General features: G+C 44.4%; 1 protein-coding gene across 1 annotated transcript in view; it reads right to left on the reverse strand.

Moving 5' to 3' along the window:
* Positions 1–10,842: 10,842 nt before the first annotated feature.
* Positions 10,843–20,989, reverse strand: part of PRMT8 (protein arginine methyltransferase 8) — a 94,264-nt gene continuing 84,117 nt past the window's right edge. Inside the window, exon 8 of the mRNA XM_048509900.1 lies at positions 10,843–11,336. Coding sequence (XP_048365857.1) covers positions 11,253–11,336 — 84 coding nt within the window. The 3' untranslated portion in view covers positions 10,843–11,252. The remainder of the gene's footprint in view (positions 11,337–20,989) is intronic.

Genomic DNA, 20,989 nt, shown 5'->3' on the forward strand with positions numbered 1-20,989 from the left:
GGCTTATAGAGATCAAGGTCCGAGTCTGGTAGCCTTGTCTTCTGCAAAGAGCTCTTTCAGCCTTTCTGCTGCTCTGAGTCTCCACCCCTTACTGGGTCAACCCATTCTGGGCCAACCCATTCTGGGCATGGGGGTTACACAAGCTCCAGGTGGAGCCTGGAGATCTTCTGGAATCATGACTGATCTCTGGATGACCAGAGATCAGTTCTCTTTGAGGAAATGCCTGGTTTGGAGGGAAGACTCTATGGCATTATGGTCCCCCCTCCTCAAGCCCTCCCCTCCCCTGCTGCACTTCCAAATTGCCAGCAGTTCCCAAGTCTAGAGATCAGTTGTAATTCCAGGACATTTCCAGGCCACACCTGGAGGTTGGCAAGCACACATGAAGTAGGAGTGTCTATATTACTGCAAGAGGACTCTATCGCTTCTCATTCTTTTGCCAGTGATTGTTGAGCTGGTTCCTGAAGCCTAAAGTAAGTAACTTTTTCTGGGGTTTCTCTCCTTACTCATGTTATTATTTAAAATCAATCAATCAATATAATTATATAAAAAAGAAATAATACACTACCTTTCGGTATATTGCTTTTTTAATACTTTAAACGGTCATGATTTGACTCTAGAGGGGGAACGAAGGGGAACTGCACCTGGGGGGCGCGCGCCCTGCATCCTTGCCACAGCCCCGCCCAGGAATGCCCTGCCCAGGAATGCTCCGCCACGCCCCCGGAATGCCCCGCCCAGTCCCATTGGCGCTACACCACTGTTTGAATCCCACCACCATCAGAACCTGTTACTAAAATGTTTGGATCCCACCACTGGATACAGCTGTTAGACAATGAGGTGAGGTGGGCACCACTTTTCAAAAATGTGCTCAAGAAGAGCAATCACTATGCCATGGATGCCCAGCAGCTATGTCAAGATCCTTAGATCCTCTAAATGTTTCAGGCGTGTGTTTTGTACAAGTGACTGATTTTTTTCGCAGTGTTTCTGGGACAGAAAGCTATTTCTAACATGGTATAAAGGACTGGTCCAAACTGCAGTATCTCTCAAGGATGTCAATATGTTCTTTTCATGATCAATGGCAACCATGTTATCCACGCCATTGAGTATTTTGCTACCATCTCTGATTCCTTGCAGGAAACTGGGTAAGCGAACAAGTACAGAGGCCAGAGGGAATGATAGCAACAAGTGGAGGTGAATAATATGAAACATCAACACTTTAGTAAACACACAGAAAGGTAAACTGCCCAAATGGGAATGCTTTGAATTGTATTGGTAATTACATTCTGTGTAGGCAAATCACAGAAAACAATTGGGGGAGAGGCCTAATATGGCCTAATATGAATGTGGAGGAAAGCTTTTGATAGGTCCACAGATTCAGTGTAGTCATTGTGTAGGCTCACACAACTGAATGAAAGGATTACATCCAGAGGTTTGAATCTTTTTTTATCTAGAAGTTAAGATCCAGAACAACTAAGAGCATCAACTTTTCTTGGGCACAATAAGAAAAGCTGAGTAGACCACAGAGTGAAAGTTGTTCTTCAGGAACAGTTTCTACCACTACTATCTCAAGCAGATATTGAATAGTTGAGAGAATGAGGCTCTCATTCTGTGCTTAATATCTGACAACATATAGGATCATGTTGATAAAAGTGTTGAAGATATTTCGATGGATCATGACAGAAGGTTTTCATCATGCCGGACTTGATTTTTTTTTCCACCCCTGAAGGAAGCAGCAGTATGTTGGGCTCCAGAAACTGATGAAAGCTTGCCTCTTTGTATCTGGAATTAATGAAAGCAACTCAGGCTTTGGGAAGCATGATCATGGGACTTCAGAAAGGGCAGGGCTGCCCAAAAATAGGATGTCTTAAGCAGCTCAAAAAGTTAATGGATCCTGAACACCTTATGAAGGATTTGGTGAATGATTCCTGATGAAATAGGTGGTGTCTCCTCTTTGGAAGCTGAAGAAGTATGAGAGCCTTCAAGCACTATGGCCAAGTCATCCAACAAAGAGCTCCCATCACTTCTGCCTGAGTGGAATATGGAGGGGATGCAGCCTGAGAATATGTGCTCTGTTCTGGTGGCAGAGACTTGGAACATGGGGAAATGTCTAGTCTCTGCCCCTATGACTAGACATTTCACTGAAGCAGTTTGGAATATCTTTTGTCTTTGCACTTCTTACTTTCCTTGTGTTTAAACTTGAACCTTTTACTTGTTCCCCCAATAGTGGGGCAAGATGTAGCAAACAGTGGCTATAAGGCAAAATTTGACCAAATAATATTAATCAGATATCAGGAAAAGCCTATCAATATAACTGTCATTCAAGTTAACAGATGCCAGTGAGGAAGAAATGGAAAGCTTTTATGCAAGTGTCAAGGAAGAAACTGATCACACACATTACACTTTATACACAGCTTTGACTCTCAAAAACTTACACCTGAAACTCTTGTTGGACTCTAAAACGCTACTGGACTCAAAGATAACTCTTCTACCACAGACCAACTTAGGTACCTTCTGAAACTTCACCTAAACAAGGTGTGTTTATACATAGGTGACTGGAATGCAAAAGTACGAAAGAAAGAAGAATCAAATACTGCTGAAAGTTTTGGGCTGGGAGCACAAAATGAAGCTAGAGAGACTCATAGAATTCTTTAAAGCAACAATTTGTTCATTGCCAACACATGTTTCAGGCAACCAAGCAGCAGTGGCATAGTGGTTAAGAGCAGGTGTACTCTAATCTGGAGGAACTGGGTTTGATTCCCCGCTCTGCTGCCTGAGCTGTGGAAGCTTATCTGGGGAATTCAGATTATCCTGTACACTCCAACACACAGTTGGGTGACCTTGGGCTAGTCACAGTTCTTCTGAGCTCTCTCAGCCCCACCTACCTCATGGGGTGTTTGTTGTGAGAGGGGAAGGGAAAACAAGGGAAAAGCTCCTTTGAGTCTTCTATAGGAGAGAAAGGGGGGATATAAATCCAACTATTATTATTATTATTATTGTCGTTGTCGTTGTTATTGTATACTAGCAGTACCCAGCCACGCATTGCTGTGGCCCAGTCTAGTGAAATGGGAAAGAAAGAAAAGCAAAAGTACACGTTTTTAAGATTTAAGATTTTGAACAAATGAACATTTACATTTATATAGATGTGGTCATCACTGGATGGCCAATACAGCAATCAAATAGATCATATAATCAGAAGCAGAAGATTGAGAAGCTCTATTCTCTCTGCTAAAACAAGACCAAGAACCAAATGTGGTGGAGACCATTTTGAGAGTTTGATGTACCTGGAACCAAGAACCTTCAGACAACATGTATTGTTGCTCCGGTTTGCACACAGTAAATCCAGAAAAACTTGGAAGGGCTCTTGATAGAGGGAAGTTAAAATATTGAACATGTGTATATTGTTAGTAGTTTATTATTCTGCATGTTGCCAGTTCTGAATATGCCTGTCTTGGGCTAGGCTTTTTAGCTGACTCGTTTTGTAAATGTATTTATTGATCCTGCAAAAGGGATGTGTTTCTACAACATCATTTTAAATCTGTTTTCTTATTCTGGACATAGATTATATTAATAAATTATGATGAAGGTAGTGACCATGAACTGTTAATACTGAAAATTAGTATGAAGTTGAAGAAAAACATCAGACTATTCATAGCACGAAAAACTATAGAAACGAAAAGCTTCAATGGATGACTGGTGAGATTCTCAAAATTGCTAATGATAGACAAGAAGATGAAATAGAATCAGAAGTCTAAATATAGTGTTCCGGTGACTGGCACATAGTAGCAAAGAGAAGTATAATAACCAGTGAAAAGAAACAGAAAACAACAAAAAAGGAAAAAGATCTAAGAAATCTAAGGGAAATTTATAGCACTGGTAGGCATGATGGGAGATCAACATGGAAATACTGTAACTGAACAGGACAAAAGATGTGAGCAATATGAAAGGATTGTGAGACCGCAGTCCCAAAATAAAGTGAACTATAGTTTTTCTTTTTAAAAAAGTAAGACTTTATTGAGAACTGAACCATGTGAGAGATAGACGATTTCTGAGGAATATAGAAAGAACCAAACCTTAAATCCCTGCTGCCCTTGGCCCGCCCCCCTAGCCGGGCCCAAGAGCCACAGTAAGATAACAAAGGGAAGAATACCAACATTCAAATACAGAGTTAACATTACAAAAGACAGGGCTTGGTCACACCTTGGAGAGCTGTGGCTGCATTTTAGCTTTTGTTTCCTGGAAGGCTGGAAGGGGGAGGGGGGATGAGCCAAGGGGCCCATCCTGACAAGGATGGCAGATGGCTTCACAGACGAAATTTTTGAAGAAGAACCTACAGTTTTAGAACCTGAAGTGAAAGCTGCACTGGCACCGAATTCCCACTGAAAATTTAGTCTAGATACAACCAAGTTTCAAAAGAACTGGCAACTTTTCATCGAGGTTCCAACATCCTCACTGCAGCATGTTTCTAGTGAAGACATCTAGGCCTGCTCCTTGGGGGGTGCCTGCTGTCAGGGATGCAATTGTTAAGCTAGCAGCACCAAAAGTTCAGAGTATCCTTAGGAGACCCTCCTGATGATACCACCCAGGTTTGGTGAAGTTTGGTTCATGGGGACCAAAGTTATGGACCCTCAAATGTGTAGCCCCCATCTCCTATTAGTTCCCATTGGAAACAATGGAGGATACGGGAACCCCCTTTAGGAGTACATAGCTTTGGACCCCTGGACCAAACTTCACAAAACCTGGGTGGTACCAGTAGGAGACTCTCCTGATGATACCACCCAGGTTTGGTGAAGTTTGGTTCACAGGGGCCAACGTTATGTTCCCTCAAATGTGTAGCCCCATCTCCTATTAGCTCCCATTGTTTTTTTTAAAAGGTGCATATACAAGCAGGTCTAGGAAAATCCTGTGATAAGGGGGGGGGGGACACCAGAAACGGGACTGATCTGTGTTCTGCAGTTTGGCAGTGGGGAGATCGCTAGGAAACCTGGATATTTCAGGTGACTATCCCAGGATTAATTGCCAGTGAGAAATCGCCCCCAGGAGAAACAAATCACTGGGAGTGGATGAGAGCTATTCCAAGCCAGAGAAACAGAGCCCATCAAAATCTAAAGAAAATATGCCAGCAAATATGGGAAACAAAACAATGGCCCACAGACTGGAAATGCTCAGATTACATGTCAAAAAGTGCAGCAGCTATTAGAACATTTCACTGGTTTCACACAGAAGTAAAGTGATGCTTAAGATCTGAGAAGAAAGACTGTTATTTATTATCACATATGGAATGAGAAATGCCAGATGCTCAAGCAGGATTCAGAAGAGTCACTAGAGATCATATGGCAAATTGACACTGCAGCAAAGCTTTTGACTGTGGAGATCAGGAAATGGTTGATTTAAAAAGTAATGGGTGTGCCACAACCAAATTGCCTAGAGGGACAAGAAGGGCGGGAAGACTCCAGGTGCCCACTCTCAGCAGCATCTTGTGAGAGGGGCATCACCGCCCCCCCCCCCCACCAGACTGCAGCCTGCTTCCTGCTACCCACCCAGGGCTTGCCAAACCCATTGGGCCCTTTGTTCGGGTCAGGGCTGAACTAAGCACCGACAAGAGAAGGGGGTCAAGCAAGCAAGGCTCCGGCTTCTGGGCTGGGGGGAGAAACCACTTACCATTTGTGGACAGACAGTGCTCAGCCCTGCCCACCTCCAGGCGCGATCCTGAAGCCCAACTAGCAGCCTCCACCCACTGGGGCTCCTGAGCAGTTGCCTGCCCGTCACTGCCCTTCTCCACTGTGCAGCTGTGGGCAGGCGACTGACTGCATGGCTTCAAAAGAGGGAGGAGGGGTGGGCGGGGCAGGAGGGAGGGAGGGAGGGAGGGAGGGAGGGATCCTTGGCCTTGCTCACTGTTGTCTGCCTGCCCACCTGCCGAAGAGGTAGGCCAATTGCTGCCTCCCCAGAGGGGAAACAGAGGATGGTGCGCAGTTAGGGTGCCAGCATGAAGTACTTGCAGGGAGCACCATTTCCAAGGAAGAGTTCACCCCTAGCCTAACTTATCTGATCGTTTTGATGTGAAGCCTGTGGACAAGCAGCTAATGTTAGGACAGAATTGTAGTAGTGCACTGCCGACCCAGCAGTGCCGTAGTAGAACGTTGGGACGCCAACGGACCTGCGGCCTTGCCGGTCGCATCGCACCCCCACTCCTCATCCCCCCATGAGTCACGGGTCATGAACTGCCTGACTCAATCACCGGGCGCAGGGACAATGATCTTGCCCCCAGGTGAGGATTAGGCTCAGACGCGTACGCTCCTCTCCGCACGTAGCCAGATGAGATCATGCATCACATGATGATCTCCCGACCTCCCGCTCTCCCGGAACTCCCCCCGGTCCTCCCTCCTACACGCCCCCAATAGGATAACAATAAAAGGTGCCAGGAACCGGCAGACGAGAGATTCGCTAGGAACACGGACCTCCGGTCTCCCGCTGCTGGCGATCTCCACCAGATGTTATCTCCGCGTCTCGTCTCGTTCTTACGCTGACCGCGTGGGTCGACTACACAGAATAGAGAAAAACACAATGGCAAAGGGACCAGAAAATCATTTTTATCCTATTTCTCTGTTCAATGTGTATGCCGAACTGAAGTTGTGCAAAACTTGAGTGTAAGCTTCTATGGGGTGCTTGAAAGACCTCCAGGTGGAGTCTGGAAACCCCTGGAATCACAGCTGGTTTCCAGATAGCAGAAATCAGCATCCTAGGAAAAAATGGTTTCTTTGCAATGTGGACTCCACAGCATGATAATCCACTGAGGTCCCTCCCTTCCCCAGATTCCACACCTGAATCACTACGGTTAGGAGGGGGTAGGATATAAATCGACTAAAATAATAATAATAAATACATCTCCAGAAATTTGCCAACAGAGCTGGGACTGCAGAGACCTAGGAAGTGACTTTGTTTCACTCGGGACCTGACATGGCTCTGCTGCTGCCAAACTCAGCCCAGAATCTGGGTTAAACTGATGCTGCACTACTGTAATGGTCCCACTGCATGTTTCCAGATGTACCAGCGTTTCTCCAAGTTATGCCAGTGTAGAGCTTGGTCACTCTCTAAATCTTAGAACTGGGCTATAGTCTCTTGTTTCTTTCTTGGCAAATGGAAAGCCACCAAAACCCTGTCTTGAACTAATGAAAATCTCACACAGTCACTGCTTTGGTTTCTGAGATTTCGGTCCTTATACTTTCTAGGACCGGAAGGGAGAGAAGCTTTCTTTGCTTTTAAAAAAATGAAAGCGGGTATTCAAGAAACTGAAATAATTTGCTACACATTGGATGCTTTTTATGCTTCTACAGACTTAACACATCCATGTAGCTCTATATACTGGAGACCCAAAGGTCTAGAGCCGTATGTTTGAGACATCTGACTTGAAACAGAAAAAAGAAATGAAAAGGAGAGGGAAACATAAAGCTTCTGAACATAAAGCTTCGTTTATTATGAAGCAAAATGATCTTGAAAGAAGAAAATAATGGATTATGGCAGTCTGAGCTAAAGTATGCTTCATACACATCACTTTCAGAGGCCATTTTGATAAGTTTCAGCTGGTGTCCATGAAAATTCATTCATAAAGATCACATTCAAGTGATGAAAATCTTTAGTTATCTTGGTTAGGCATCGACATAAAAATAGTCATTATCTATAATTAAGCAAAATCAAGCTAAGAGAAATCGACCTTGGAACATAAAAGAATCTTTCAAAGCATGAATAGGAGCAAAGAGCTATGATTTTAAAAAAGAAGAAAACCCACTTTCTCGTTTTCACTAACACACAGCTTGAAGCACTTTTCAAAAACTGCAGTACAGGACACTGCACAAAAAGCACAGAACTGCTCGGCACCTGCAAAAAGGGAGGTGCTCCATCTGCCCCTCTGCATCTCAAAGGTGAGAGAGGGCGAAATGGTTGCCCTCAACAATCTCACTCCAGGGGGTACCGTGGCAGTCCAGCAGCCTCGGACACAGGGCCGGGGGGGTGGCGTGGCGATGCTCATCCGAGATACTATCGCCTTCAGGACGTCCCCTGTCCCGGTGATTGATGGCATGGAGTGTCTAGGCCTTCATTGGGACTACCAAGAGAAGCTGGCTATCCTGCTAGTGTACCGGTCACCTAGCGCACCGGCGGATAGCCTGTCACGGCTGCTGGAGGTCGTCTCTGAGTGGGCGCTGGAGCACCCTCGCTTAATTGTGTTGGGTGACTTCAACGTCCATGTTGATTCGGCCTCCTCGTCAGTGGCCGCTGATCTAGTGTCATCCATGGCGACGCTAGGCCTCTCTCTTATAAATACTGGTGTCCCTACTCATCAAGGAGGCCACACTCTGGACCTAGTCTTCGCGGCAGGTGTGCATGTGGTCTTATCCTCTGTAGAAAGAGTGCTGTGGTCTGACCACTATGTCCTGAAGGCTCGGATTGATGCTCCTATGCCCCCCCCCGTCTAGGTGACGGGCATATTTTAGCCCGCCCGCGGAGACTAATGGAACCAGAACGGTTCCAAAATGCTCTACGGGAACTCCCGCCCACTGGCGCTACTCTAGATGAGCTGGTAGAGAGCTGGGACACCAGGCTCTCTGAAGCCGTCGACGGTATCGCTCCAAAGCGTCCTCTCCGTACCCGCATCAACCCGGCTCCTTGGTACACCAAGGAGCTGAGGAAGATGAAAAGGGAACTGAGACGGCTTGAGCGAGGGTGGCGGCGGGTACTTGACGAGGGGTCAAGACACTCATATCGATCGTTTATGAAGTCCTATGAGAGTGCTGTGAAGGAGACGAAGCGGGCATATTTTGCTTCCGCTATTGAATCTGCTAGTTCGCGCCCAGCACAATTGTTTCATGTAATTCGGACGTTGACGACCTCTTCGATAGGTCCAAAAGAGACTGATTTGGCATTAGGCTGTGAGGCTTTTGCGAACTACTTCACACACAAAGTCCTGACCCTCCACCAATCCCTCCCTGCCACTATTGATACGGTATGTGAACTAGAGGCCCCTGGGCCGTCTTTGGGTCCTTTCTTGGACCACTTCAGCTTACTTGACCCAACGAATGTTGACAGGATCCTGGATGCTGTACGATCTACCACTTGTCCTTTTGACCCGTGCCCTTCCTGGTTGGTGAAAGCTGGCAGGGAGGAGCTTTGGAGCCACCTGTTGGATATAGTTAACTGCTCCCTTGAGCAAGGAGTTTTCCCTGGTCGGCTTAAAGAGGCAGTGGTCTGCCCGCTCCTAAAAAGACCACACTTAGATCCTGGAGATCCGGCCAATTACCGCCCAGTTTCCAATTTACCATTCTTGGGCAAGGTAATTGAGCGAGCGGTGGCGGCTCAGCTCCAGCGATTCCTGGATGACACAAACGTACTGGATCCCTTCCAGTCTGGCTTCCGCGCTGGTCATGGGACCGAGACGGTGCTGGTCACTGTTGTGGACGACCTCCGACTACACTTGGACAGAGGCGGTTCGGCGCTGTTGGTGTTGTTAGATCTCACCGCAGCGTTCAATATGGTAGACCACGACCTTTTGGTCCACCGCCTCGCTGGTATCGGGGTTCGAGATTCAGCCTTAAATTGGCTGATCTCGTTCCTCCGAGATCGGGGACAGCAGGTGGCATCGGGGGGTGAGATCTCCAAGCGTCGCCCCATTATGTGTGGGGTGCCGCAAGGAGCGATACTCTCCCCGATGCTTTTTAATATCTACATGCACCCCCTGGCGAGTCTAGTTCGGAGTTTTGGGCTGCGGTGTCATCAATACGCTGATGACACCCAGCTCTTGTTCACAATGGAGGGCAGCCCGACCTCGGCCCCTGATGCTCTCCAGCGTTGTCTTGATGCTGTGGCTGGTTGGTTGAGTGCAAGTCGGCAGTTGAATCCCACTAAGATGGAGGTCCTGTGGCTGGGCCGGGGGGAGTGTCCGGTGGCCTTTGGCCTGCCTACCCTTCTTGGCGAGACGTTAAAATTAACTTTGTCCGCCAAGAGCCTGGGGGTGACTCTGGATCCATCTTTATCATTGGTGGTCCAGGTCACCCAGACAGCCCAGGCAGCTTTTTACCATCTGCGGCAGGCACGGCAACTGGCCCCGTATCTCTCCCGTTCTGATCTGGCCACTGTGATCCATGCCACGGTCACCTCTAGATTAGACTACTGTAACTCGCTCTACGCGGGCTTACCTTTGGCCATGATCCGGAAACTGAAACTCGTACAGAATGCGGCAGCCAGACTCCTTTCCGGAGCAACAGCAAGGGACCGGATTACTCCGGTCCTATACCAACTGCACTGGCTGCCGATCGAGTACCGGGTCATGTTTAAAGTTTTGGTTTTGACCTTTAAAGCCATTCGTGGCCTTGGCCCTGCATATCTAAGAGACCGTCTCTCCCTATATCGCCCTTCTAGGCCCCTCCGTTCATCGGAGGCGGACCTACTGGTGATCCCTGGCCCCAAGGCGATCCGGCTGGCCTCTACAAGGGCCAGGGCTTTTACGGCTCTGGCCCCTACCTGGTGGAACAGGCTTCCAGGTGAGATCAGGGCCCTGCGGGATTTACAAAGTTTCCGCAGGGCCTGTAAAACGGACCTGTTCCACCAGGCGTTTGGCCAGCCGGGATGATATCAACTGCAACAAAAAGCAAACATCTGGCCTCCCGTGGGTTCATAAAAGGGGGAATAGAATAGCTGAAGCCATCTTTAGTCTAATATTTTATGTATTTTAATTAATTTATATATATGATGTTTTAACTTTTTATTTTGTTGGAAACCGCCCTGAGCCTTCGGGGAGGGCGGTATACAAATACAATAAATAAATAAATAAATAAATAAATAAAGGTTTCGGTAGAACTGTGAGGGTACTTGAAATTTACTGTAATTATCGTCTCAGCTAAAACTGAAAGAGAAACAAACCAACCAATCACAACAAAATTCTATTATGAAACAACAGAATTCTTCTGATAGACAGTATTTGTATATATTTTAATACTGCAAACACTTTTGGCCATCTATTGAGAACCCTCTGCTCTTAAAAATTCTGGAAAGCAAAATACTACAGTACGCATGGGAGACCCCTGAAATTCATAAGTGAATATTATCTGAACTGTACATTAGTACGAAGTTGTTTTTGCTGCAAGCAGGTGGGACAGTCCTATTAACTGTTCATCAGCAACTGAAAGTCCTGCACGGGATTGTTCCCAGCATGAATTGCAGCAGATCATGAATCAATGTCCTTTTCTGCTTCCAAAGAAAGCCTCTTGCTAGCGCATTCGGTAGTCATTAGATATGGACACGTCACATAGTTGTCCTTTAAAATCCAAATCGACTGTGAAATCCAAATCTCGCTGTAATGAAGATATATATATATGCAGTAATATTTAAGCAGATGATAAAGACACAACTGGCTCCCAAAAGCCAATGCTGGAATAAACATTGTTAAGGTGCCACAGAACTCTCATAATTTTTTTTTGTTATAACAAATTCTATTCATAGAATCATAGAGTTGGAAGGGGCCGAACAGGCCATCTAATCCACCCCGCCCCTGCTGCAACTCAATGCAGGCTCAGCTTCAGACTCGGCTCCCTGAAGCTTGGCCATTATTCCCACATGGATAAAAAGGGCTGGTTGCTGCTTCGTGCCTTTGCAGATGACAACCTGACTTTCGGGTAACAACTCTGCTTGTGGACTTTGCTGAACTGATTCCTTGTATGACCTTTGCTGAACTTGTGGACTTGCTCTGTATGGACTTTGCTGCACTGGGGCTTGTGGACTTAGTTTGAGTGGACCCAGCTGTACCAACAGAGCGGTGAGTTTCTCTGCCTAGTTAACCAGTTAACAATTAGGCAGATGTCAACATTCACATGAATGCTAAAAACTGGAGCATAATCGCCTAATAACTCAGCTAAAGCTGTGAGTGTTCAATACATCTTGCCTCGTGCCTCCTTTGTGGCCAGCCTGTGACAACAAGGTCTGCTGGAAAACATTGGGCGTTAAAGTATTGTATGATAATAAAATTCAGTAATTTATAATGCAAATAATAATTTGCCAAGGAATGAATTGCCTTGAAACTGAGTTCTTAGGCGATTATGCTCCAGTTTTTAGCATTCATGTGAATGTTGACATCTGCCTAATTGTTAACTGGTCATTTTTTGGGTAAAATAAATTGATAAATTTGGAATTATAGTGCTGTTAGTTGGTATAGGATTTGGCACTGGGGCTTTTTTGCACACTTGATTTACTCGTGATTTACTTGAGGGTTGATCCACAAACACTGGAAATGGTTTGGGCACAGTTCTTCTCCATCTCTATCCCTGCCCCCCCCCATTTTCACAGTTGTAGAATCAGTTTATTTTTTCCTGTGCTGCTTTAAATAATCATGATTTTCAAAAAAAAATGTGCTGTTGTTATCTGTGGAGACATCACTGGCATCACAGCACCCGTTTTGTGTCTCAGAGGCAGCAAAAGGGAACAGAAACCAGCTGAGCAGAGAGCAAAAGTTGAACACTTGTGTTTTTTTTGGGGAGGGGGGGTTAAAAGCAAATCAGAAAGGGTGGGATATAAAGCTAATAAATAAATAAATAATTTAATTGTGTGTGTGTGTTTGAGGGCCTGTGTGTTTGTTTTTGAAGACTTTGGAGGGCTTTTGTTTGTGTGAAGGTTTTTCTCTCTTTTTGGCCATGTGCTTGCCTCAAGCTTCTGAGAGGCGGGGCTTCTGATGAGTCACCAGGTTCTATTTAACTGCCCTCCAGCTCTTTTGAACAGTCCCTGAGAGGCAGCAGTGTGCACCTAGCAGCACAAGCAATTTTATCAGTAAGAACCAATCTTTCAGGAAAGAGTAGAAGGTAAGTTAGAGGCTTGATTGGGGGTGGAGTCTTCAGCCACTAGGTCTCAGTTCCTGCAGCTCAGTCAACACAGGCTTGGCTAAAGAGGCAAGGCTTACACTCACCTCTGAGCAACCTCTGAGAGGCAGCAGAATGCTGCATAATCTCTGAGAGGCAGAAGGAAGCAGAACACAGAGCAGAAGGTGAGCCTTAAATCATTCATAACCAATCTTTCAGGAGAGAGTTGAAGGTGAATTGGAGACTTGATTGCTTGTATAAAGATTAAACAGATGGGGGGCCAGTGCACATCCCTGTTTAACCCCTCTGGTAGTTAATATTTTATTGGATAGGGAGCCAGTTTGATCCAATTTCACTTGACAGGTAGTGGCACTGTATAATTTGCATATAAGCATGAGTAAACATGGCTCCATCTGGAGGTGTGTTAACATTGACCAAAGGATGTTTCTGGAAATTGTGTCAAATGTATTGCTTAGGTCCAAAAAAAAAAAAAACAATGTACAGTTTCCTTTGACCCTTGGTTTGGTATTTATTTGCCAAAAAGGAAAGAGTTGGGCAGAGGTCAATGGTGGCTTTCCCAGTTTTAAAACCACCTTGCTCAGGACCGAATATATTGTTTTCAGACATCCATGATTTTAGCTTTCATTCAAGATATTTGGTGTAGATCTTCCCAATTATAGATAAGAGGCTGATGGGTCTGAAATTTCCTGGGTTGTTTGTAGGACCTTTTTAATGAATTGGTATTACTATTGATAATAACCAGTTTTCCGGGATTATGCCGTATTGATCAATGAAGGAAAATAGTTTAACCAGTATTGGAGTCCACCAGTCTACATGTTTGGATAGCCCTTCACTGGGGATCCCATCAGGGCCAGGAGCCTTGTTTTTCTTAAGACGGCAGATAAAGGCCAACATTTCATTGGCATCTGGAGGGGCCCATAATGGGAGATCCTTTGTTGGTGAGTGTGCTGGGTTCACTTAAAAGGGTTAAGAAATGCTTGATCCAGTGCTGCTCTGCAATTGAAGCGAGGGGAATTAATTTGTTGGAACCATTTATAATGGACCAGAATTTCTTGTAATTGTTGGAATTTAGTGCATCATGAAGTGCAAGTCAAAATTTGGCTTGATAAAGCTTTTTCTTCTTAATGATTACCGGTAGTTGACGTTTTTCCTTAGATTGTTTATAGGTTTCAAAAGAAAAGTGATGGGTTGGGTTGAGCAAATTTTTAAAGTCTTCATGAAGATGTCTTTTAGATTGAACACATTCCTTGTCGAACCAGCCAGTTTCGGCCTTCATGTGAACAGGTTGGGACAGAATCAATAGCTCAGTAGTTATTTTAATAAAGTGTCCCATCACTCAAAAGTTGCCATCATTGATTATCGATTCTCTCATGTCTTGAAAGGCCATTGAGTTTAGGGTTGTTGCCAGAAAGCTGGCCATTTTAGGAGTCCAGTGAATCCTTTTATAGATTGCCCTACCTGAATTGTTAGATAAGGGGTCTGCAACCTCCAGATGTTCATGGACTACAAATCCCATTAGCCCCTGCCAGCATGGCCTATTGGCTAATGGGAATTGTAGTCCATCAACCTCTGGAGAGCCGCAGGTTGCAGACCCCTGTGTTAGATATTTCTGTGTTGGGGAAATTGTTTGATCTCAAATTCTGGACTTCTTAAATCAATGGCAAATGGTTGCTCTCTGTACAGTTGTCAATGAAAAAAGAGCAGATGTAGTCCATAGATTCAGAAGAGCAAAGTCCAAAATCAATAGTGCTGCAACCTCTGGTGGAGATATAACCACCAGAATTGGGGAATTGGTTTGAACTATTAAGAATAAATTTGTTATAAGATTGGCAGAAGTCAATCAGTAGCTTGCCACATTTATTTGATTTAGTATCTTTGATATTGCCTAGGTTAAACATCATTGGGTTATTGCCCTCTTCCTGAGCAAAGGGCATGTCAGTGTCATAGCTGATTCTAGCATTAAAGTCACCCATATGAGGAGGAGGTTGTTAGAAATTCTTGACTCCAAAGTAGTTATATAGTCTGTAAGCTGATTCCACAAGGAATAAAGTTCTGTATTGGATTCTGTTGGAGGTAAATAAGTGTTTATTAGTAATGAAGATTTCAGGGTCATTAGAATAGCCTGTGCAATTGGGCTGCAAGATTCAAGGTATTGCAAGGAGACATCTAATGTCTCCTTAATCAAGAAGCAAAAACCGGCTTGATATCTGCCCTTGTTCTTAACTTTAAAGTCAGGTAGGTAAAAGGAAAGATAACAGTTTATTCTTGATGCTTCGATTGTCCATGTTTCTTGATTGTAAGCCCCTTTGAGTCTCCTACAGGAGAGAAAGGGGGATATAAATCCCAACTCTTCTTCTTCTTCTTGAAGTAATATTCAGTCAAATTTGAGCAAATAATCCATGAAGTCATGATCTTCCCTTTTAAAATTCCAGCCAATAATATTCCATGCTAAAAATTTGATGTTTGGGTTTAGAGGAATAGTTGAAGTGGCTAGTCAGTCTAGCTGCTCCAGTCTATCCAGGCCGCCATCCATGTCTTGGAAAATACATCCATTTGTGCTTTTAATGCTAGAGATAGTATAAGGATCGTATAGGTTTATGTAATTTCTCTTTATTGAAGGGCATGTGCCCAAAGTAGAAAAGAGTTCATGATTATTTTGTGATGATTGGTCCTTACACCAAGCAATTCTTCAGATGGAATAAGATAGTTAGAACCTATGTTCTCAGTTCCTTTTGTCTCAAGGTTGAATTCAATTAAATTAGTTTGAGCTTGAGAACCTTCTGATGATGATTTTGTACTTAGGTTTGGAGTTATGTCCATTTGTGAAGGGACTTCCTGTCTATTTAAAAGGAGTGGTCTGATTATCAGATCTTTAGAGGCAAGCAGGATATATGCCATAAGTTTGGAAAAGCCTTTTCTTTTACATAAGCAGATTGACCTTAGATGCACTAGGAAATTTTAAAAGTACTCTGTTATGATAGGCAGTAGATGTAAGTGCCCTAATGTCAGATTCCCCATTCAGACAATAATTCATTTGATTGGTTCAAGGCTTTTATTGAAGACATCAGGAACATAGAAAGAGAGTTCTGGCGAAAACCACACCAAACTCTTGATAATATGAGTGCAAGGTCCCCACCCACACATGAGAAGCAGGCAGTTCTCATTGTCTGGCCTGGAGTCTCATCTCAGCCTCAGAACTCCGAGGCCACAGCTAGAAGTGATAAAACAGCACCTGCAAAAGAATCTTCTTTAGATTGTGGTTTGTTTCCTGGAGAGACTCCCAACGTGGAAATTGTCCTTTATCAGGAAGTATATCCAGAACAATCTGGGATGGCAATAAGAGCAATTTCGACTGAGAATGCTTATTAAGAGTGTAAGGTCTCTCATAATGGCAAAAGTCTTGGATTGTTGAAATGCTGGACTTTTTCCATGATTTGTCTCTGGCATTATTGTTTATTTGGGCCTGTTGCTTTGAAAGAATATTTATTTCATTTTGTAACTCTTTTGTTTGGTTACCAGAAGACTGAAAAGAATTTAAGAGTTTGATATTGTTAGAAATATTGCTTAATTGCCCAAATGTTTGCTTCAGACTTCTGTCTAGATATTGCATAATCCTTGACATCCTTCTCAATGAAGATTGATCAGCCAGTTCATCAGCTAACTTTGTCAAAAGATTATTCATAATGGAAAGGTCAGACATTCGGGTTTCAACCATCTCTGTATTATCTCTTCACTGACTAGGAGATGGAGAAGAGATTCCATTTGCAGATGGAGCCTGGATTAAATCAGAGTCCTCCTCCTCTATGCCACCCTCACAGCATAACTGTGAGAATCTGTTCTGAGCAGAAATCTCAGAGAGCACAGCAGGCTCTTGAGGAGGAAGGATACACCTTTAAGAGATCATCCAATTTCATCTGTTTGCTCAAAATACTAGCAATACTATGCCAAATCCATAAGTGGTTAAAGATTCAAAGGCAAGCTTTTGAGTTTGTATTTTGTAAATCAGAGCCAGCTTACAGCACGCAGCTTCACCACCACCATCTTAACTCCTCCCTCTCAACGGATGGTCAGGGAGTTTCTGCAAGCACCTGCACAACAGCTGTGGTATGTTTGTTTTGTTGCTGGAGGATGTGGACTTGCTATACCTGCAGCAAGTGCAAATTGGTACTGTCTTGGAGAGAAGGTCCAATAGTTTTAGGGGCAAGCATCTACTCTTCAGCACATTAAGAATAATGAGGATTTCCTGGAGAGAGTGGAACAAAAGGTACTGGGTGGAAAACACACTGGAGAGTTCTCTGAGGAGGAGGTCAGTTCTCAATCACAGGAGATGGGCAATTGGAGGAAGGTGACATATGGAAGTAGAGGACCAGGGAGCATTCTGGAGTTTAAACCTAGAGAATCAATTTGAAGTTGTCTCCCTTGTCAGTGAGGATAAGGAACAGGCACAGGAACCACAGAGCCAGTCCTTGGAGAAGGTTCAAGTGACAGAAGGTTCAGCCCAAGGAATGGGTCTTGCAAAACCCCACAGAAGAAGAGTGGTGGTGGTGGTAGGGAACTCCCTGCTGAAGGGAACAGAAGCAGTGATTTGCAGGTCTGACAAGATGTCTTGACAGATGTTCTGTCTCCCTGGAGCAAAAATCCATGATGTCACTGAGAAGCTGACAAGACTTGTCAAGCTCACTGACAATTATCCCTTCTTTTTGATCCACGTGGGAACAAATGACACTGCAAGATGTAGCTTTCGGTAAATCACAAGGGATCTGGATGCAAAGGTTGTCATTTCATCTCTATTCCCATTTGAATGACATGGCGCAGGGAGAGGAAGAAGAACAGTGGAGGTGAACTACTGGCTTCACAGGTGGTGCTGCCAGGAACGTTTTGGTTTCCTGGACCACGGTCTGCAGTTTCATGAAGAGGGACTCCTGGCAAGAGATGGGCTGCACCTCACAGCGGTAGGTAGGAAGAGTTTTGCAAGGAGGCTCACAGACCTGATTAATGGGCTTTAAACTGAATTATGTGGGGGAGGGAGACAATATTAAAATGGGCAGGAATTTATCTAGAGATAATAGACCAAAGTTTATACAGAGAACTGAGCAAATAGCCCAAGAACCCTACAGTGGAGGGGGGAAGCCTTAAATAAGCAGTTAGATGTCGCTACACTAATGCACAGAGCATGGGAAATAAACAAGATAAGAACGTGAGAACATAAGAACGAGCCTGCTGGATCAGACCAGAGTCCATCTAGTCCAGCACTCTGCTACTCGCAGTGGCCCACCAGGTGCCTTTGGGAGCTCACGTGCAGGATGTGAAAGCAATGGCCTTCTGCTGCTGCTGCTGCTCCCAAGCACCTGGTCTGCTAAGGTATTTGCAATCTCACATCAAGGAGGATTAAGATTGATAGCCATAGATTAACTTCTCCTCCATAAATCTGTCCAAGCCCTTTTTAAAGCTATCCAGGTTAGTGGCCATCACCACCTCCTGTGGCAGCATATTCCAAACACCAATCACACGTTGAGTGAAGAAGTGTTTCATTAGTCCTAATTCTGCCCCCCCCCCCCGCATTTTCAAAGTATGCCCCCTGGTTTTAGTATTGTGAGAAAGAGAGAAAAATTTCTCTGTTAACATTATCTACCCCATGCATAATTCAATCATATCCCCCCAGACGTTTTCTCTCCAAACTAAAGAGTCCCAAACACTGCAGCCTCTCCTCGTAAGGAAGGTGAACTCAAACTCTTAACATGGCACAGCAAATATGATATAATAGGCATCATTAAACTCTGGTGGGATGAGTCTCATGATTGGAATGTAAAAATTGAAGGATATAACATATTTCAGAGAAATACACCACTAAGAAAAGAGCAGGAGTAGCATTATACATCAGGGATGATTACAGCTGTAAGCAGGTCCATGACTTAAATCCTGACAGCCAGATTGAGGGCATCTGGGTAAAAATTAAGTGGGGAGATAAAATAGTGATCTCATTGTGAAGAACTGAATGCTTTTCAGCCAAACTGAAGATTTGGATGATGCCTTCCTCGTTGGGAGTCAAACTCTGCCAAGGCTATAAGGACCAACAAATTCCTCACTTGCCTTGCAGACAGTTTCATGGTCCAGAAGGTGGAAGAGGCAATAAGGGGATTAGCTATTTTAGACCTCTCCCTAACATTGATGACCTGGTGAATGGGGTGGATGTGGTAGGATCCTTAGGTGAGAGTGATCATGTTCTCCTGGAGTTTGTTATATAGTGGAAATGGGATGCCAAGTGTAGTCAGACCTGCATTCTAGACTTGAAGAAAGCTGATTTCAGGAAACTTAGGAAACTTAATGCATGTAATCCTGTGGTTAAGAATACTAAAAGAGAAGGGAGTTTCTTAAAAGGGAGTCTTTGAAGGCACAATTAAAACAGTTCCAATTAGGAGGAAAAATGGGAGGTGTCTAAGGAAACTAGTATGATGTCTAAAGAACTTTTAACTGAGCTGAGATTTTAAAAAGACATGCAGGAGGAATGGAAAAGGGGGGAAATCAACAAAGAGAAATTCAAACAAATAGCCTGGACACAATAGCCAGGGACACAATCAGAGAAATTAAAGTGCAAAACAAGCTCAGACTTCCCAGAGAATTTAAAAACAAAAAAGGGTGCTTTTTTTGTTATGTCAGCAAACGTGAATACTTGGAATTCCACCTCCTCCAATGAATTGTTTTCGGTAATTGAGTTGCCATATGCCACAGGAATAAATGTCAGTGTATTTTTATTCTGACTTTATCTTACTTTTGGTCCATTCCGCACTTGAGAATCGATCTAGGTTCGACCTGGGTCCCTGAAAAGTATTGACCTAGGTCGACTCCGTTGTTACTCCCCACAGCAGCCGAGGTCATTCCACCGGAGCCAAGCTCAGAGGGCGGGATCACCTTGCTGCCTCTTCACTGCTCATTCCTGATTGGCTGCTGTTGTATAGCGGGAAACGTGAACATGCATCCCTTTTTGACATGCTGTTTTTAGCTACAAAGCAGCGCTCTATGTAGCTAAAAGCAGCATGTAAACGTGTTCTGCTTATATGTATGGTCGTCGCTTTCTATACAAGAAGGAAATGTTTTTTAAAAGGCGCACTTTTCCTCACCACGAGTCTCCCGTTCTGTGCATGCCCAAAACACTGAACTGTGATTGGCTGAACGGGAGAGTCACGGCGAGGACAATTCCACACTTTACCAGCTTCGACTGAGTTCAACCTAGGTTCACCCCCAAAGTTGTACCTCTCTGGTGGAGTTGGAAATTTGACACAGGGGGTGAAGCTTGGATGGACCCGTGTCAAACTCAGCGGCTGTGGGGAGTAACAAGGTCGAACCCAGGTCAAACCTAGGTCGATTCAGCAAGTGGGGAATCAAGCTTTGTATGTGTGTGTTTGAACTTCTGAAATCTTTTAAAGAAAAGCAACTTGTGGAATATGTTCCTTGTGTTTCCTTGGCACAATCCCCATGACTCCGTCGTATAAGTATATGAACACATGAAGCTGTCTTATATCAAATAAGATCATTGGTCCATCCATTCTGACATGCACCATCTCTCCATCATCTCCTCCCTTCTTCACCATGCATACAGAGAGGGAGGGAGGGAAGAAAGGGAAGAAATTCTGCAAAATGGGGGGCACTGAATGTTCGTGGGGGGGCAGTGTCAGGAGAATTGTATCTAGGCATTCCTTACTCAATGTAATTGCTACAAGATATATGTAACCAGCCTGCTATATGTTACTACTGCCATTTTGGGACATTCTTTCCTTGATCTTTACTTTATGGCTTCACACACAAAGTAGATAACTAGGCTTTCTCCTGACCCAGGCGGGCACAAAATCAGGTCCTACTCCAGGCTCCATGTTCTGTAGGTATGCCCCTGAATTTGAGTACAACTCTGAGTAGCCTTGCTTAGAATTGCTATGTTAACTAGAAAAAGATCATTGGAAAAGGCAGTGTTCTTGTGTTTTAGAGAAACAATACCAAACTCATCACTTAAAATCTCTGTCACTTCTGTTTCAAGACACCTGCCTGGATCAATAACATGTACAGGAGTTATTGAGCATGTACAGGAGCATGCATATTTAACTCATGAAACTTTGATTTAATTTCAGATGAAAACCACCCATATG

This window comes from Sphaerodactylus townsendi, linkage group LG10 (genome assembly GCF_021028975.2).
Source record: "Sphaerodactylus townsendi isolate TG3544 linkage group LG10, MPM_Stown_v2.3, whole genome shotgun sequence".
Classification (NCBI taxonomy): domain Eukaryota; kingdom Metazoa; phylum Chordata; class Lepidosauria; order Squamata; family Sphaerodactylidae; genus Sphaerodactylus; species Sphaerodactylus townsendi.